Source organism: Oncorhynchus keta, chromosome 1 (assembly GCF_023373465.1).
Source record: "Oncorhynchus keta strain PuntledgeMale-10-30-2019 chromosome 1, Oket_V2, whole genome shotgun sequence".
Lineage (NCBI taxonomy): Eukaryota > Metazoa > Chordata > Actinopteri > Salmoniformes > Salmonidae > Oncorhynchus > Oncorhynchus keta.
Window position 1 is genome coordinate 45138991 of NC_068421.1, and position 14173 is coordinate 45153163.

General features: G+C 43.5%; 1 protein-coding gene and 1 non-coding gene across 5 annotated transcripts; one reads left to right on the plus strand and one right to left on the minus strand.

The window, feature by feature from the left end:
* The first annotated feature begins 5554 nt into the window (after window positions 1-5554).
* Window positions 5555-12541, plus strand: LOC127906005 (complement C1q tumor necrosis factor-related protein 5-like). Of its 4 annotated transcripts, none has more exons than XM_052526036.1 (3): window positions 5555-5707; window positions 10996-11240; window positions 11362-12541. In XM_052526036.1, the coding sequence occupies exons 2-3, from the start codon at window positions 11006-11008 to the stop codon at window positions 11895-11897; spliced, it is 771 nt and encodes a 256-aa protein (XP_052381996.1). In that variant the 5' UTR covers window positions 5555-5707; window positions 10996-11005; the 3' UTR covers window positions 11898-12541. The 4 variants fall into 4 exon arrangements, with proteins under 4 accessions (XP_052381996.1, XP_052381998.1, XP_052381984.1 ...); XM_052526038.1 differs by having other exon boundaries at window positions 5556-5707; window positions 10999-11240; XM_052526024.1 differs by lacking the exon at window positions 5555-5707 and adding an exon at window positions 8685-8775.
* On the minus strand, window positions 8686-8767 carry trnaa-ugc (transfer RNA alanine (anticodon UGC)). Its single transcript has one exon. It is a non-coding gene; the product is annotated as a tRNA-Ala (tRNA).
* Window positions 12542-14173: the final 1632 nt, after the last annotated feature.

Sequence of the window (14173 nt, forward strand, 5' to 3'; positions counted from 1 at the left end):
CGGGCTCTCCAGTTCTTGTTCTGTCAACCTAGAAAATAGTCATTTTTATATTGATATTAGTTAGTGATAACATGCGGGGCCCGGTATCCTGATGGCGATACAACGTAGGCTTACGAGTATCTAAAATATATTATTTATTTATTGCATTGTTCCTACAACCGCCGAAGATGTAACACGCGTTTCCCAAAACACCACGCAAAAAGTGTGTTCCGTAAGTGCGCATGTGTCGATACTCCGGGTTCGAAAGAAAGACTGAGCTGCTGCTCTGATCAGATTTCTACATTCAAATCTTAATCTTTTAACATAATTATTCCACAACACTGACGGATCAGCTCCTAGACCGATCAACTTGATACTGCAATTAATTGATGTGGCTTATTCTATTACTTATTACCAATGATGCACTAAATTGCATTGAATACCCCATAATGACAAAGGAAATACAGGTTTTTAGAATTTTAGAAAAACAGAAATACCTTATTTACATATATTATTTGCAATGAGACTTGAAATTGAGCTCAGGTGCATCCTGTTTCCATTCATCATCCTAGATGTGTCTACAGCTTGTTTGGAGTCCACCTGTGGTCAATCCAGTTGATTGGACATGATTTGGAAAGGCACACACCTATCTATATAAGGTCCCACTGTTGACAGTGCATGTCAGAGCAAAAACCAAGCCATGAGGTCGAAGGAATTGTCTGTTGAGCTCAGAGAAAGTATTGTGTCGAGGCACAGATCTGGTGAAGGGTACAAAAAATGTCTGCAGCGTTGAAGGTCCCCAAGAACACAGTGGCCTCCATCATTCTTAAATGGAAGAAGTTTGGAACCACCAAGACTCTTTCTAGAGCTAGCCTTCCAGCAAAACTGATCAAGACCAAGGGCCTTGGTCAGGGAGATGACTAAGAACCCGATGGTACTGACAGAGCTCCAGAGTTCCTCTGTTGAGATGCAAGAACCTTCCAGAAGGACAACCATCTCTGCAGCACTCCACGAATCAGGCCTTTATGGTAGAGTGGCCAGCTGAAAGCTACTCCTCAGTAAAAGGCACATGACAGCCCGCTTGGAGTTTGCCAAAAGGCACCTAAAGGACTCTCAGACCATGAGAAACAAGATTCTCTGGCCTGAATGCCAAGCGTAATGTCTAGAGGAAACCTGGCACCATCCCTACGGTGACTCATGGTGGTGGCAGTATCACGCTGTGGGGATGTTTTTCAACGGCAAAAACTGGGAGACTAGTCACGGTTGCGGGAAAGATGAACAGAGCAAAGTACAGAGAGATCCTTGATGAAAACCAGCTCAGGACCTCAGACTGGGGCCAAGGTTCACCTTCCAACAGGACAACAACCCTAAGCACACAGCCAACAAAACGCAGGACTGGCTTCGTGACAAGCCTCTGAATGTCCTTGAGTGGCCCAGCCAGAGCCTGCACTTGAACCCGATCGAACATCTCTGGAGAAACCTGAAAATAGCTGTGCCGCCACACTCCCCATCCAACCTGACAGAGCTTGAGAGGATCTGCAGAGAAGAATGGAGGGAAACCCCTCAAATACAGGTGTGCCAAGCTTGTAGCGTCAAACCCAAGAAGACTCGAGGCTGCAAATGCTGCCAAAGTTGCTTCAACAAATTACTGAGTAAAGGTTCTGAATACTTATGTAAATGTGTTATTTCAGTTTTCTGTGTTATTGTGAGGTATTGTCTGTGTAGATTGGGGAGAAAAAAAAAAAACATTTATTCAATTTTAGAATAAGGCTGTAACATAACAAAATTTAGAAAAGTCAAGGGGTCTCTATAGTAGTAGTATTCTATTCCTATAGCTCTGGCTCTGTGGATTATACAAACCAGAATACTTACAGAAGGTCATTTGAGTGAACTATCTGGTTATGTGAAGTATCTATACCATCCGGTCTGTTTTTCTTTTTCTTTAAGTCTGCAGACCAAGTCCTTCCTCATCCTGCAACTCGCTAATCTTCATCGCGTAGTCTCACTCTCTCTCCCTCTCTCTGCTCTGTCTTTGAAAGTATCTTGTCCTCTCCACACACTGTCTCACATCATCCCGATTCTGTCTTGCATTCTTCAGGTTTTTCTTTCCAGCTCGATCAATGCCTCCTTGTAATTCTTTCCTTATCTCCTCCTTCCATAATCTCTCACCTTCTCCATTTCATCATTGGCCCTCTTCTCCATGGACTCCCTCTCTCTCTCCCGGTCCTTCTCTTGCTTTTCTATTCTCTCTGTCTTCTCATTCACCCCTCCCCTTTTCTCTCAATTTCCTTTCTCTCTGTTGTCTTCTCCTACATTCTCTCAATCCACTCTCTGACTCTTCATCTCTGTCTTCCACTTCTCTTCCAACTCCACCTTTTAATCCGCTTCACCTCCTACTCTTTGTTCTCCTTCATTTCCCCCTTCTCTCTGGACCTCATTCTCCAGCTTCACTTTCTCCACCGCTCTCATCTTCTCATCACATCTTCTCCATCACTCCTTCCACAAGTCTGTCCACATCCTCCACTCTCTCTTTGTTTTTAAATGTATCTTCTCTTCCCCCAACTTCAATCAATTCTCTCACTCTCTTCACCTTGGCCTTCCACTTCTCCCGTCTCCACCTTCACAAGCTCCAGCTCTTTCTTGTCCTCCCCCTCTTTACTTCCAGCTTCTCCTCCACATCCAACTTCACCCCCCCCACCTCATTCCTTCTCAAACTTCACTTTCTTCAGCTCCTACTTTGCCTTCTCCCACATCTGCTTTCATTCTGTCCATCTATTTTCTTTCTTTTGAAATATTTATCCTGTTCTTGTACATTTTCTTCTCTTCAACCTTTCCCACGACCTTATTCCTGTTCTCTTCCAACTACAACTTTCCAATATTTCCAGTTGCTCTTTCTGCCCATCCGGCCTCCCCCTCCTTAATCTCCACTTCATTGACCTCCTCCCTCATTCTCTCTTTGTCCTTCTCCACGACATCTCTCACCTTCTCCTTCCTCTCAGCCTCCTCCTCCATTTCCTCTTTTGTGCTCTCCAATCCCTTTTTTTCTAACACCTTTTTTTATTTCAATCTTCTCTCACTTCTTCTGGATCATCTCCAACCGTCCACAGAGAACCTTCCGTGTCTTCTTTCATCTCTGCATCCATCCACACTCTTAACTGTACATCTCCTTTCTTTCCTCTGGCTCTCTCGCTCCATCTGAGGAATGAGTATGTGACTGAAGCTTTGAAGGTAGAGGCACGCTAGTATCAGGGGGGCGGGGGTGATCTGGTTAGTTGATTTGAGGAATCCCAGTTCTGGGAGAAGAATATCTAGAGAAATGTGATGTGCTCAGAGGGCTGCCGTCAGGAATATATCCAGATGACACCTGTCGTTGTGCCTTGGAGCACTAAGTACCAACGCTGCTCTGGCGCTGACTCACTCTGTGTATGGTGTGGGCTGGATTAGGTACTGGTAAAGGGCTTTTTGTTCTCCTATGAACAATGTCAAAGATCTATTCAGTCTAGTCCAGACTCGTCTGGTCTAGCCAGTTAAAATAAACATGACAAAGTCAGATTTTATCACTAATTCAACAGAGGGAAGTTGAATGGCATAATTGCGACGAGCTTTCAAAAGCATTTTTATGTATTTTTGTTGTTTAGCAGACATTCTTACCTAGTGCCTCTACTGCCTTGCTCAATGGTACAACAACAAAATAACCTCACACTCAACGTACTTGTTGGTTATCACTGCATTGTCGGAACTAGAAGCACAAGCATTTCGCTACACTCGCATTAACATCTGCTAACCATGTGTATGTGACAAATAAGATTTGATTTGATTTGACACATGTTATACCTTCATTTGACATGTATTCTACCCAGGTGGTCTTGTGAAATAACGACAGCATAAGTTACACTATTGACAACCTGCACAATATATTCAGTGCAGAATTTGAAATGTTATAGTTCCGTGACATTTGTGAGTCATTCATGCCACTCGCTCAGGTCCTCCAAATGGCAGGGGACACTGGTTCAGTCTGTCATGGTTATTTTAATAATGACTTTTGCTGTAGAAATGAAAGGATCATCTAGGGCAGAGATCATCAGCTACTGTATACTCGGCAGGGGAAGATTTCTTCTTGAGCAGATGGTAAGGGGCCTGAAGAGAATTACAAATCATTTGTGGACTGAAAATTGACCGTAAAGAAGCACAAAACAGATATAATATTTGTCGAAAACATAATCATTTCAAACCTTGCTTACATTTGTACACGATCACATACTGTACATCTTTCTATTATGCTTGAGAATACTTTGGAACAGATTCCCAAAATAAAAATCACTTTTCTAATGTTTTTACAGTCTTTTGTGTCCAAACGAGCAGGGGGAAAAATGGACTGATTGTCTCATGGTAGTTGAAACCATATATAAATCTGCACTACCTCAGTGCAGTTATGGCTACTGGCATCAACGCAAGGCTTGTGAAGTCCTCTGTGAAACAGTTCAATTGCCTCGAGTGAAAAGGGAGAAGTCTAGGTCTGGGATTTTAAAGAGCAATTGCCAACCTCTCCTTGTCCCATAAAACAGTGAAGTAGTGTACAAACCAAACCCATGTGTAGAAACATGGAGGTTCCCACCGACATGTGACCAAGCCTCAGCAGTCCCATCAACGTAGTCTGTACCTGGAAGCGGTGTCATCAGTGACGTACTACTAACTCAAGGTGGTGTCTTTGTAAATGCTGTAGCAGACTTTAGGGACACATACATGCTGTTTTGCGTGGAGAGACAGCGATCAAAGTGAGTGATATTTTACTGAACTAAGTCACGTCCTCTTTAAGAAGGGCTGCAAATGGTTAAGTGAAATGTGGGATGTTTTCACATTCCTCAATCAGCTCAAAACTGACACGAGGAGAGGATTCCAGCCAAAGTCTCTTTTGCTTCAATTTCTGAAGAAAATCGGAGGAAAGAACAACATTGCTTCACTCTAAGACAACATCATTTCAAGTATCTCCCTGTATCTTTACGCTCATGAAACCGATCAAATATCTCCACGTTAAAGCTAATAAAGAAGAATTCTCTGATCCTAAGGCCTTACTGCTTTTTGAGGAGTTCACAATATGACGCTTAGGCTGTAACAGCAGTTAACTGCATTGCTCGAGTTTTCCAGGACTATGCCTCAGTGTTTCGTGGCTACATATCCCTGACCAGTGACCACAACAGTCTGATCTCTCCCACTGTTTATGTTGGGGAAAGAAATTCCTCCAGTGTCGAATCTTAAAATCTGATGTAATCTGCCAACCTTTGTTGACCTCGCTGCACCTACTTTTCCCCCACTCACTCTCGTTCCTCATTTCTCAACCTCTCCCTCACTCTTGTTTGATCCTGATCTTTTTATTGAAGACTTATTTTCCCTTTATTATTTGCGCTGGCGAGACTTCAAATATTTCCCTCATACTCGAACTGTCTTTTCTCTCTCTCTCTCTCTCTCTCTCTCTCTCTCTCTCTCTCTCTCTCTCTCTCTCTCTCTCTCTCTCTCTCTCTCTCTCTCTCTCTCTCTCTCTCTCTCTCTCTCTCTCTCTCTCTCTCTCTCTCTCTCCCTCCCTTTCTAATTTGGTTTTATTACCGTTTCCTTTCAAGTCAGAGTTCTCCTTTTTTCCCCCCAGACTCTTTGGCTAAAGCATAACTTAGACTGTTTTCACTTCAGCACAAGGCAAAGACTGCAGCTCCTGAGGACTTTTGGACGTTAACTGGTAAACTTTATTTTCACATGATTCCTGATTGAAAATAGTTTTATATATTCACTGTCTGCTGTGAGTAGGTGTGGTTCCACATTATCTACAATAAGGAAAAATATATATTTTCCATTGACAATCTTTTGCTGCTACTCAAACAGTCAGTAAAGGAATGGAGGAATTTATGTTTCACAGGCAACTCATTTTGTTTTGCAAATGCATTGATGAATTCCTGTGTAATTGGAATATACAGTGGGGAGAACAAGTATTTGATACACTGACGATTTTGCAGGTTTTCCTACTTACAAAGCATGTAGAGGTCTGTAATTTTTATCATAGGTACACTTCAACTGTGAGTGACGGAATCTAAAACAAAAATCCAGAAAATCACATTGTATGATTTTTAAGTAATTAATTTGCATTTTATTGCATGACACAAGTATTTGATCACCTATCAATCAGTAATAATTTATTTTTTCTTTAAGAAGCCCTCTTGTTCTCCACCCATTACCTGTATTAACTGCACCTGTTTGAACTCGTTAACTGTATAAAAGACACCTGTCCACAGACTCACTCAAACAGACTCCAACCTCTCCACAATGGACAAGACCAGAGAGCTGTGTAAGGACATCAGGGATAAAATTGTAGACCTGCACAAGGATGGGATGGGCAACAGGCCAATAGGCAAGCAGCTTGGTGAGAAGGCAACAACTGTTGGCGCAATTATTAGAAAATGGAAGAAGTTCAAGATGACGGTCAATCACCCTCGGTCTGGGACTCCATGCAAGATCTCACCTCGTGGGGCATCAATGATCATCAGGAAGGTGAGGGATCAGCCCAGAACTACACGACAGGACCTGGTCAATGACCTGAAGAGAGCTGGGACCACAGTCTCAAAGAAAACCATTAGTAACACACTGCGCCGTCATTAATTAAAATCCTGCAGTGCACACAAGGTCCCCCTGCTCAAGCCAGCGCATGTCCAGGCCCGTCTGAAGTTTGCCAATGACCATTTGGATTGTCCAGAGGAAGAATGGGAGACGGTCATGTGGTCTGATGAGACAAAAATAGAGCTTTTTGGTCTAAACTCCACCTGCCGTGTTTGGAGGAAGAAGAAGGATGAGTACAACCCCAAGAACACCATCCCAACCGTGAAGCATGGAGGTGGAAACATCATTCTTTGGGGATGCTTTTCTGCAAAGGGGACAGGACGACTGCACCGTATTGAGGGGAGGAAGGATGGGCCATGTATCTTGAGACCTTGGCCAACAACCTACTTCCCTCAGTAAGAGCATTGAAGATGGGTCGTGGCTGGGTCTTCCAGCATGACAACGACCCGAAACACACAGCCAGGGCAACTAAGGAGTGGCTCCGCAAGAAGCATCTCAAGGTCCTGGAGTGGCCTAGCCAGTCTCCAGACCTGAACCCAATAGAAAATCTTTGGAGGAGCTGAAAGTCCGTATTGCCCAGCGACAGCCTCGAAACCTGAAGGATCTGGAGAAGGTCTGTATGGAGGAGTGGGCCAAAATCCCTGCTGCAGTGTGTGCAAGAACTACAGGAAACGTATGATCTCTGTAATTGCAAACAAAGGTTTCAGTACCAAATATTAAGTTCTGCTTTTCTGATGTACAAATACTTATGTCATGCAATAAAATGCAAATGAATGACTTAAAAATCATGCAATGTGATTTTATGGATTTTTGTTTTAGATTCCGGCTCTCACAGTTGAAGTGTACCTATGATAAAACATTACAGACCTCTACATGCTTTGTAAGTAGGAAAACCTGTAAAATCGTCAGTGTGTCAAATACTTGTTCTCCCCACTGTACATGTTTTATTAAAGTAACAAATAGTATCCTATTCAAATAGTATACATTTTTTCTAACCGGTCGTAGAGCTGCTGCTATCCTCATCAGAAACGTGCTATACTGTGATTCTTTGTGATACTGCCAACATCCCTTCTGTTATTGGATGATTAGTAGCTCAGAAAGTTGCAACAATACATACTGAGGTATTATTGTATTTTGCATATTGTATTCCCACAAAAAAAGGGACTTTGTGGTCAATATAGGGATACAGTGGTCTGCAGCTTCTCAGATTCCAGTGTTTATCCTGTCTGTCTGTTCTTCCTCAGAATGCGGACACGTCTTTCGGCTAGTTTCTCCACAGGCCAGACCTCTGTGCTCGGAACAGGTCTTTAAATGCTGTCATAAAGAATACAGCAGCTGTGGCTGAAATATACCACTGACTCACGACGGCTGCACTGAACTGAAAATAACCTGGAAGACAGGATTTCATATTATCTGGCCTTAAAGTAATACTTGCTTGTAGTGAGCACATTACAGGCTGGAAGTCCTTACTCGAAGATAGTTTTATTAAATGTCTAAAACGGACGTTTGAATATGGGTATATTCTGTGGTAGTAATTTTACATTTTCAACGTGAGCATTCTTTTGTGTGATCAAGTTGCACAGTTCTCTGCTACATGGTTCACTCTTGCTATCTGGAAATGGATTGTGAAGTGCTCTGGAGACATGCCCTGCCGTTCCCGTGTCTGTTTTCTCAGGCCTTGTGAGACCCGTCCTGTGATGCAGTCCCATGGTAGCCAACAGTGTCCGTCTGTAGACATACTGTCAGTTGCTCACATCTGCCTCCTCTCTCCCAGCACTGCTAAAGGAGGCGGCGGAGACACTCTGTCTCTCACTTCAAAACCCTCAGGCTTACTCACACACAGACGACACAGACAGACACAGACACGATCCCGAACTCACACCAAAGGAAAGCAGGGATTAACACTGAGCTTTTGTTTTGAACAGTGTAAATAATGATTGCTTCCATTCTGGCACTGCTGCTCTCGTGAACATTTAATGTGAAACAGCTGTTTTAAAGAAGCACTGACGCCAACAGATATTTAACAGCATCACATTTCAGTAATTAGCATACGCTCTCATCCAGACCAGTAGTGCGTGAATACATTTTCCTATTGTTTTTCCATACTGGTCCCCGTGGGAATCGAACCCACAACCCTGGCGTTGCAAGCACCATGCTCTACCAACTACCAACTGAGCCACACGGGACTTATATAGGGTATGGTCATAATCTTATTGCCCTTATAGCCTTTTAAAAGTATGATGCCTGTCAGCCATGCAGTGCATTCGGAAGAAATTCAGCCACCTTCACTTTTTTCAACATTTTGTTCCGTTACAGCCTTTTTCTAAAATGAATTAAATAAAAATAAATCCTCAATCTACACACAATACCCCGTAATGACAAAGTGAAACATATGTTTGAATTATTTGCTAATAATTTAAAAAATACCTTATTTACATAAGTATTTAGACCCTTTGCAATGAGACTTGAAATTGAGCAATTGTTGTAAATTCAATTGATTGCACATGATTTGGAAAGGCACACACAGGTCACACACATAAGGTCCCACAGTTGACAGTACAAGTCAGAGCAAAAACCAAGCCATGAAGTTGAAGGAATTGTCCGTAGAGCTCCAAGACAGCATTGTGTCGAGGGACAGATCTGGGGAAGGGTACCAAAAAATGTCTGCTTCATTGAAGGTCCCCAAGAACACAGTGGCCTCCATCATTCTTAAATGGAAGAAGTTTGGAACCACCAAGACTTCCTAGAGCTAGCCGCCCGAGCGAGCAATCAATGAGCAATCAATGAGCAATCAATGAGCAATCAATGAGCAATCAAGGGAAAAAGGCCTTGGTCAGGTGACCAAGAACCTGATGGTCACTCTGACAGAGTTCCAGAGTTCCTCTGTGGAGATGGGAGAACCTGCCAGAAGGACAACCATCTCTGTAGCACTCATCAGGCCTTTATGGAAGAGTGGCCAGACGGAAGCTATTCATTAAACTGCACGACAGCCCGCTTGGAGTGTGCCAAAAGGCATCTAAAGACTCTCAGACCATGAGAAACACGATTGTCTGGTCTGATGAAACCAAGCTTGAACTCTTTGGCCTGAATGCCAAGCCTCACATCTGGAGGAAAACTGGCACCATCCCTACGGTGACGCATCATGCTGTGGGGATGTTTTTCAGTGGCAGGGACTGGGAGACTAGTCAGGATAGAAGAAAAGGTGAACAGAGGAAAGTATAGAGAGATACTTGATGAAAACATGCTCCAGAGCGCTCATGAGCTCAGACTGGGTTGAAGGTTCACTCTAAGCACACAATGACCCTAAGCACACAGCCAAAACAACACAAGAGTGGTTCTGGACAAGTCTCTGAATGTCCTTGAGTGGCTCAGCTAGAGCCCTGACTTGAACCTGATCTCCCGGAGAGACCTGAGAATAGCTGTGCAGCGATACTCCCCATCCAACCTGACAGTGCTTGAGAGGATCTGCAGAGAAGAATGTAAGAAACTCCCCAAATACAGATGTGCCAAGCTTGTAGCGTCACACAAGAAGATTCGAGGCTGTAATCGCTGCCAAAGGTGCTTCAACAAAGTACTGAGTAAAGGGTCTGAATACCAATGCTAATGTGATATTTCAGTTTATTTTTAATATTGTTGCCCAGATTTCTAAAAACCTGTTTTTGCATTATGGGGTATTGTGTGTAGACAGATACAAAAAAAAGATTGAATCCATTTTAAAATACGGATGGAATGTAACAAAATGTGGAAAGTGAAGGGGTCTGAATACTTTCCGAATGCACTGTAGGTACTGTGTATGCTCTTGTTAACTGTACCGGGGGCCTATACTCTCAAAGGTTTGTGGCCCGTGGTATGAGGCGTCTTATGTTATTTTTAGATGGTTATTCCAGTTCCGTCACTCCCTCTCTCCAGTTGCATGATTTCCCCTGGTCATCTGACCCCTCCTCTTAGCTGTGTCCAGTTGAGTGAGAGTCCGAGACCTTTCTCTACACATGTGACCAATGGGAAAGGAGTTGAACGTCTGTATTCACACTACACAAGTCAGTGTAGTCAATAATGTATGTCAATAAGAAAAGCTGATTCAGTCTTTAATATATGACAGCCGTTACACGTTATTTTTCTGCTATCATTTCATGTCATAATTCTTTGAAGGATATTTCCATTGATTTCAGCACATAGCATTAATGGGTTCAATAGTTTGTGTAATTAGGTTTCCTTGTGATTATGTAACCCTTGCACTGTTGTGCATCTCATAACATCTTCAGAACAAATCAATGAACACCATAGCTATTTATAATCTCACAGATGAAACACTGGAGGATCCCCTGGAAAAGTCATTTCTGGAGAATAGAATATCAAGCAGAAAATATGTTTTTCACTCCTTCATGTTGACAGAGAATGTTTCCCTCCTCTACATAGTAGCCTTGAAATGACATCACTCCAGCTGTGGCCCCTCCTCCTCCTCCTCCTCCCTGTTCTACTGGTCAACTTCTCCAGCCAACTAGACAACAACAAGATCCCGCCCAGTCTGTGTACGGGACAACCAGGTATCCCAGGTACTCCTGGGGTGCACGGTAGTGCTGGCCAACCAGGAAGAGATGGGAGGGATGGGCGTGATTCTGTCCCTGGGGAGAAGGGAGAGAAGGGAGGCAGGGGAGAGACAGGTACAGTGCACCATACTTTCTACTATATAGATCCATGAGTCTTCCCCTGGTTCAATTGGTTCAATTGTTATTGTATCAACAGTAGTAACAGCATTGTGTTTTTACCCTCTTTTCCCTAAAGGCGAGTCAGGCTTTAGAGGCCTCACTGGAGATCAGGGGAACCCTGGAGATAAAGGAGACAGGGGGCAGTCGGGGGAGTGCGCCGTTGCTCCCAAATCAGCCTTCAGCGCCAAGTTGTCCGAGGGCCGCACCATGCCCGTGGCGGCGGAAGACGCTGTGCGCTTTGACAAGGTAACGCTAAACGAGCAGGGCGACTTCAACGCGGAAACAGGACGCTTCACCTGCAAAGTGCCCGGCGTCTACTACTTTGCGGTCCACGCCACCGTCTACCGGGCCAGCCTGCAGTTTGACCTGATGAAGAACGGTCTCACAATGGCGTCCTACTTCCAGTTCTATGGGAACTGGCCCAAGCCAGCATCTTTGTCCGGAGGCTCGCTGCTGCACCTCATCCCTGGCGACCAGGTGTGGGTGCAGATGGCATTGGGAGAGTACAGTGGTTTCTACTCCAGCTCCAAGACTGACAGCACTTTCACTGGCTTCCTGGTGTACTCGGACTGGAAAAACTCTGCTGTCTTCGCCAAGGGCGAAGTGGTATAGACATTGCGGGGACCAAGTCTGGTGTTGTGGCTGGAGGGATCCTCCCCCAGAAAATATTTGAAAACGTTAAACTAATTTACTGTCCTTCTACATGATTCATGGCCTCTCTAGAAGGTTATTAGAAAACTCTGGTTATTGCATAAACACATAAAGCAAGGTTACAGAAATAGCAGTAGGCTATGGCACATACCATGCTGATGAGTTGTGACGATGAATCAGGTGAACTGTAGTGCTTTCAGTTGTGCTTCAGGTTAGCCATTTGACTGCTGCTGTGCAATGGTGAATCGTTTTTACAGACCTTCTGACGGTGGCCCTACATGTAATCATTGTTTTTTTGCCTTTACAAACAAGGATGGCCTATGGGGTTTAAATGAGACACGTTGGCTCCTGCAGTCGGCAGGAAGTGTGAAAATAAGAAGGTTGTTGTGGTGGAGGTGTAACGAGGATTCAATAAGGCATCGAACATGTTTGTGAGCTATTTAGGGCTTCCAACCGTGTGACATCACTGACTTGATGTCATGAAACTTAGCCAAGTACTTTGTGCAAAAAAAATGAATTGAAAATAATTCAAATCTGAAGCCCTAAAATACTTTCCATCTCAATCTTTTAATTTACGTCTGTGCAACATTCACTTATGTCACAAATAAAAATGTAACTTTCATGACTGGCTTTAATACCTAATACTCTGACCAGGTAAGTACATTTATGACAACAGAAAAAAACAAGGACCAACAACTGAGATGACATCAGTTACTCGGTGCTCAACAAGGACAATATGCCCGGTTCCACGTTAGATATAGCTAGATTCATTATTTAATGACAAGCTGACAGCTATATTCTTTTCTCTTTCTAAGATTGATTTTTTACTATCCAAGAAGACCCCCCAAAAGTGAAAAGAGTATCAAGCGTGGAGTATTTTCCACTGGGGCCCTTGTTGAATTCAGTCTAATGACATCACCAAACATGGGCTCATCTCTTAAAGCAGAACTCACAGTAGGCAGAACTGGTGCCACAGACACCCCACCAGCATTGTTTAAGGCGAGGAGATGTCGCGCAGAATGATGTCCGAGGGGGAAAAACAGTGTGCTTTTGATTTCAGTAACTTCTTTGTTGTTGATATATTGTAAATGGAGGAGGCTGTTTCACCATTGGGGATCTAAACTTCAAAGTACATTGACAGACTCTTAGCTACAGACAGATAGTTGACCTTTGCACTGACAAAACCAGCGGAGTGCTTCTCTGACTGTTAAACATTCTCACTCTGAGACAAGGAACTCACATTCTCCCCTTCGCCTCAAACTCTTGGACAAAATGATGTTCCCAAAATACACTTGAATGGTTTTTGCCCTGAAGAGATGAGGGGATGGAGAGTTTAATCAATCTTCCCCTCACTATTCACATCCCTCTTTTCTATTCGTTCAGGCCCTGTAAATCTCTCCCCCTCTCTCCCTGACGGAAAGACTGCCAAACAGGGATGAAGGAAACAGTGATGTCATTCATTGACATAGCAAGCATGGGTGAGTGTCTAGAGGAGGGAAGTCAGAGAACATGATGAGCAAAGGGAACAGACTTTGAAACTCTTTGCCTGAGTTTCCTCCCTGTCTTAAGAGCATTTCAAATACAAAAGATACTGTAATCACAACACATTCAGATCTTGTGTCTTAAACTTTATGAAGCTAAATCTATTGCCTGCCTGGGGTTAATGATAGAGAGTGGTAAGAGTAACGCATTACTAAAAGGGTGAGAAAAAAAGATATATGGTGAGAAGGAGAGCCACTTTGTCCACAAGATGGCAGTGTTGTATCACCACAACACACCAGTGCCTCATTCAAACCGATTTTTGCCCCATTCCTTGGTCGCTGGAGGGAACATCTGTTACCAAGTGCCTCAAATATAAGAATTCACATGTAATTTGTGAGCCAATTTATCTTGGTAGAATATAATAACAGATAACAGCTGTACAAACAGTCTGTATGGGTTAAAGTGCCCTGCTGGTTATCACAACAGTAGCTAAACGTTTAAATGAATAAAACAGATATCAACTTATGGTCCACTTCCATTTCCCTCATCCGGCCCAGCTCCAGCCCATAAACTCTCCTCTCATTAAATGTTTATTCAACATGTCCTCTCCTTGTTTCTGGTTCTACTTTTAATCCATCACAAAGTGAAGATTTCTACTGGAGTTTGGAGCAGTCCATGGCCCTACTGTGTCGGCGTGGGCATTGAGAGAGCTTTTCAATCGTTCCCATTGGCTCAGGAACTATGGAATGTGTGTA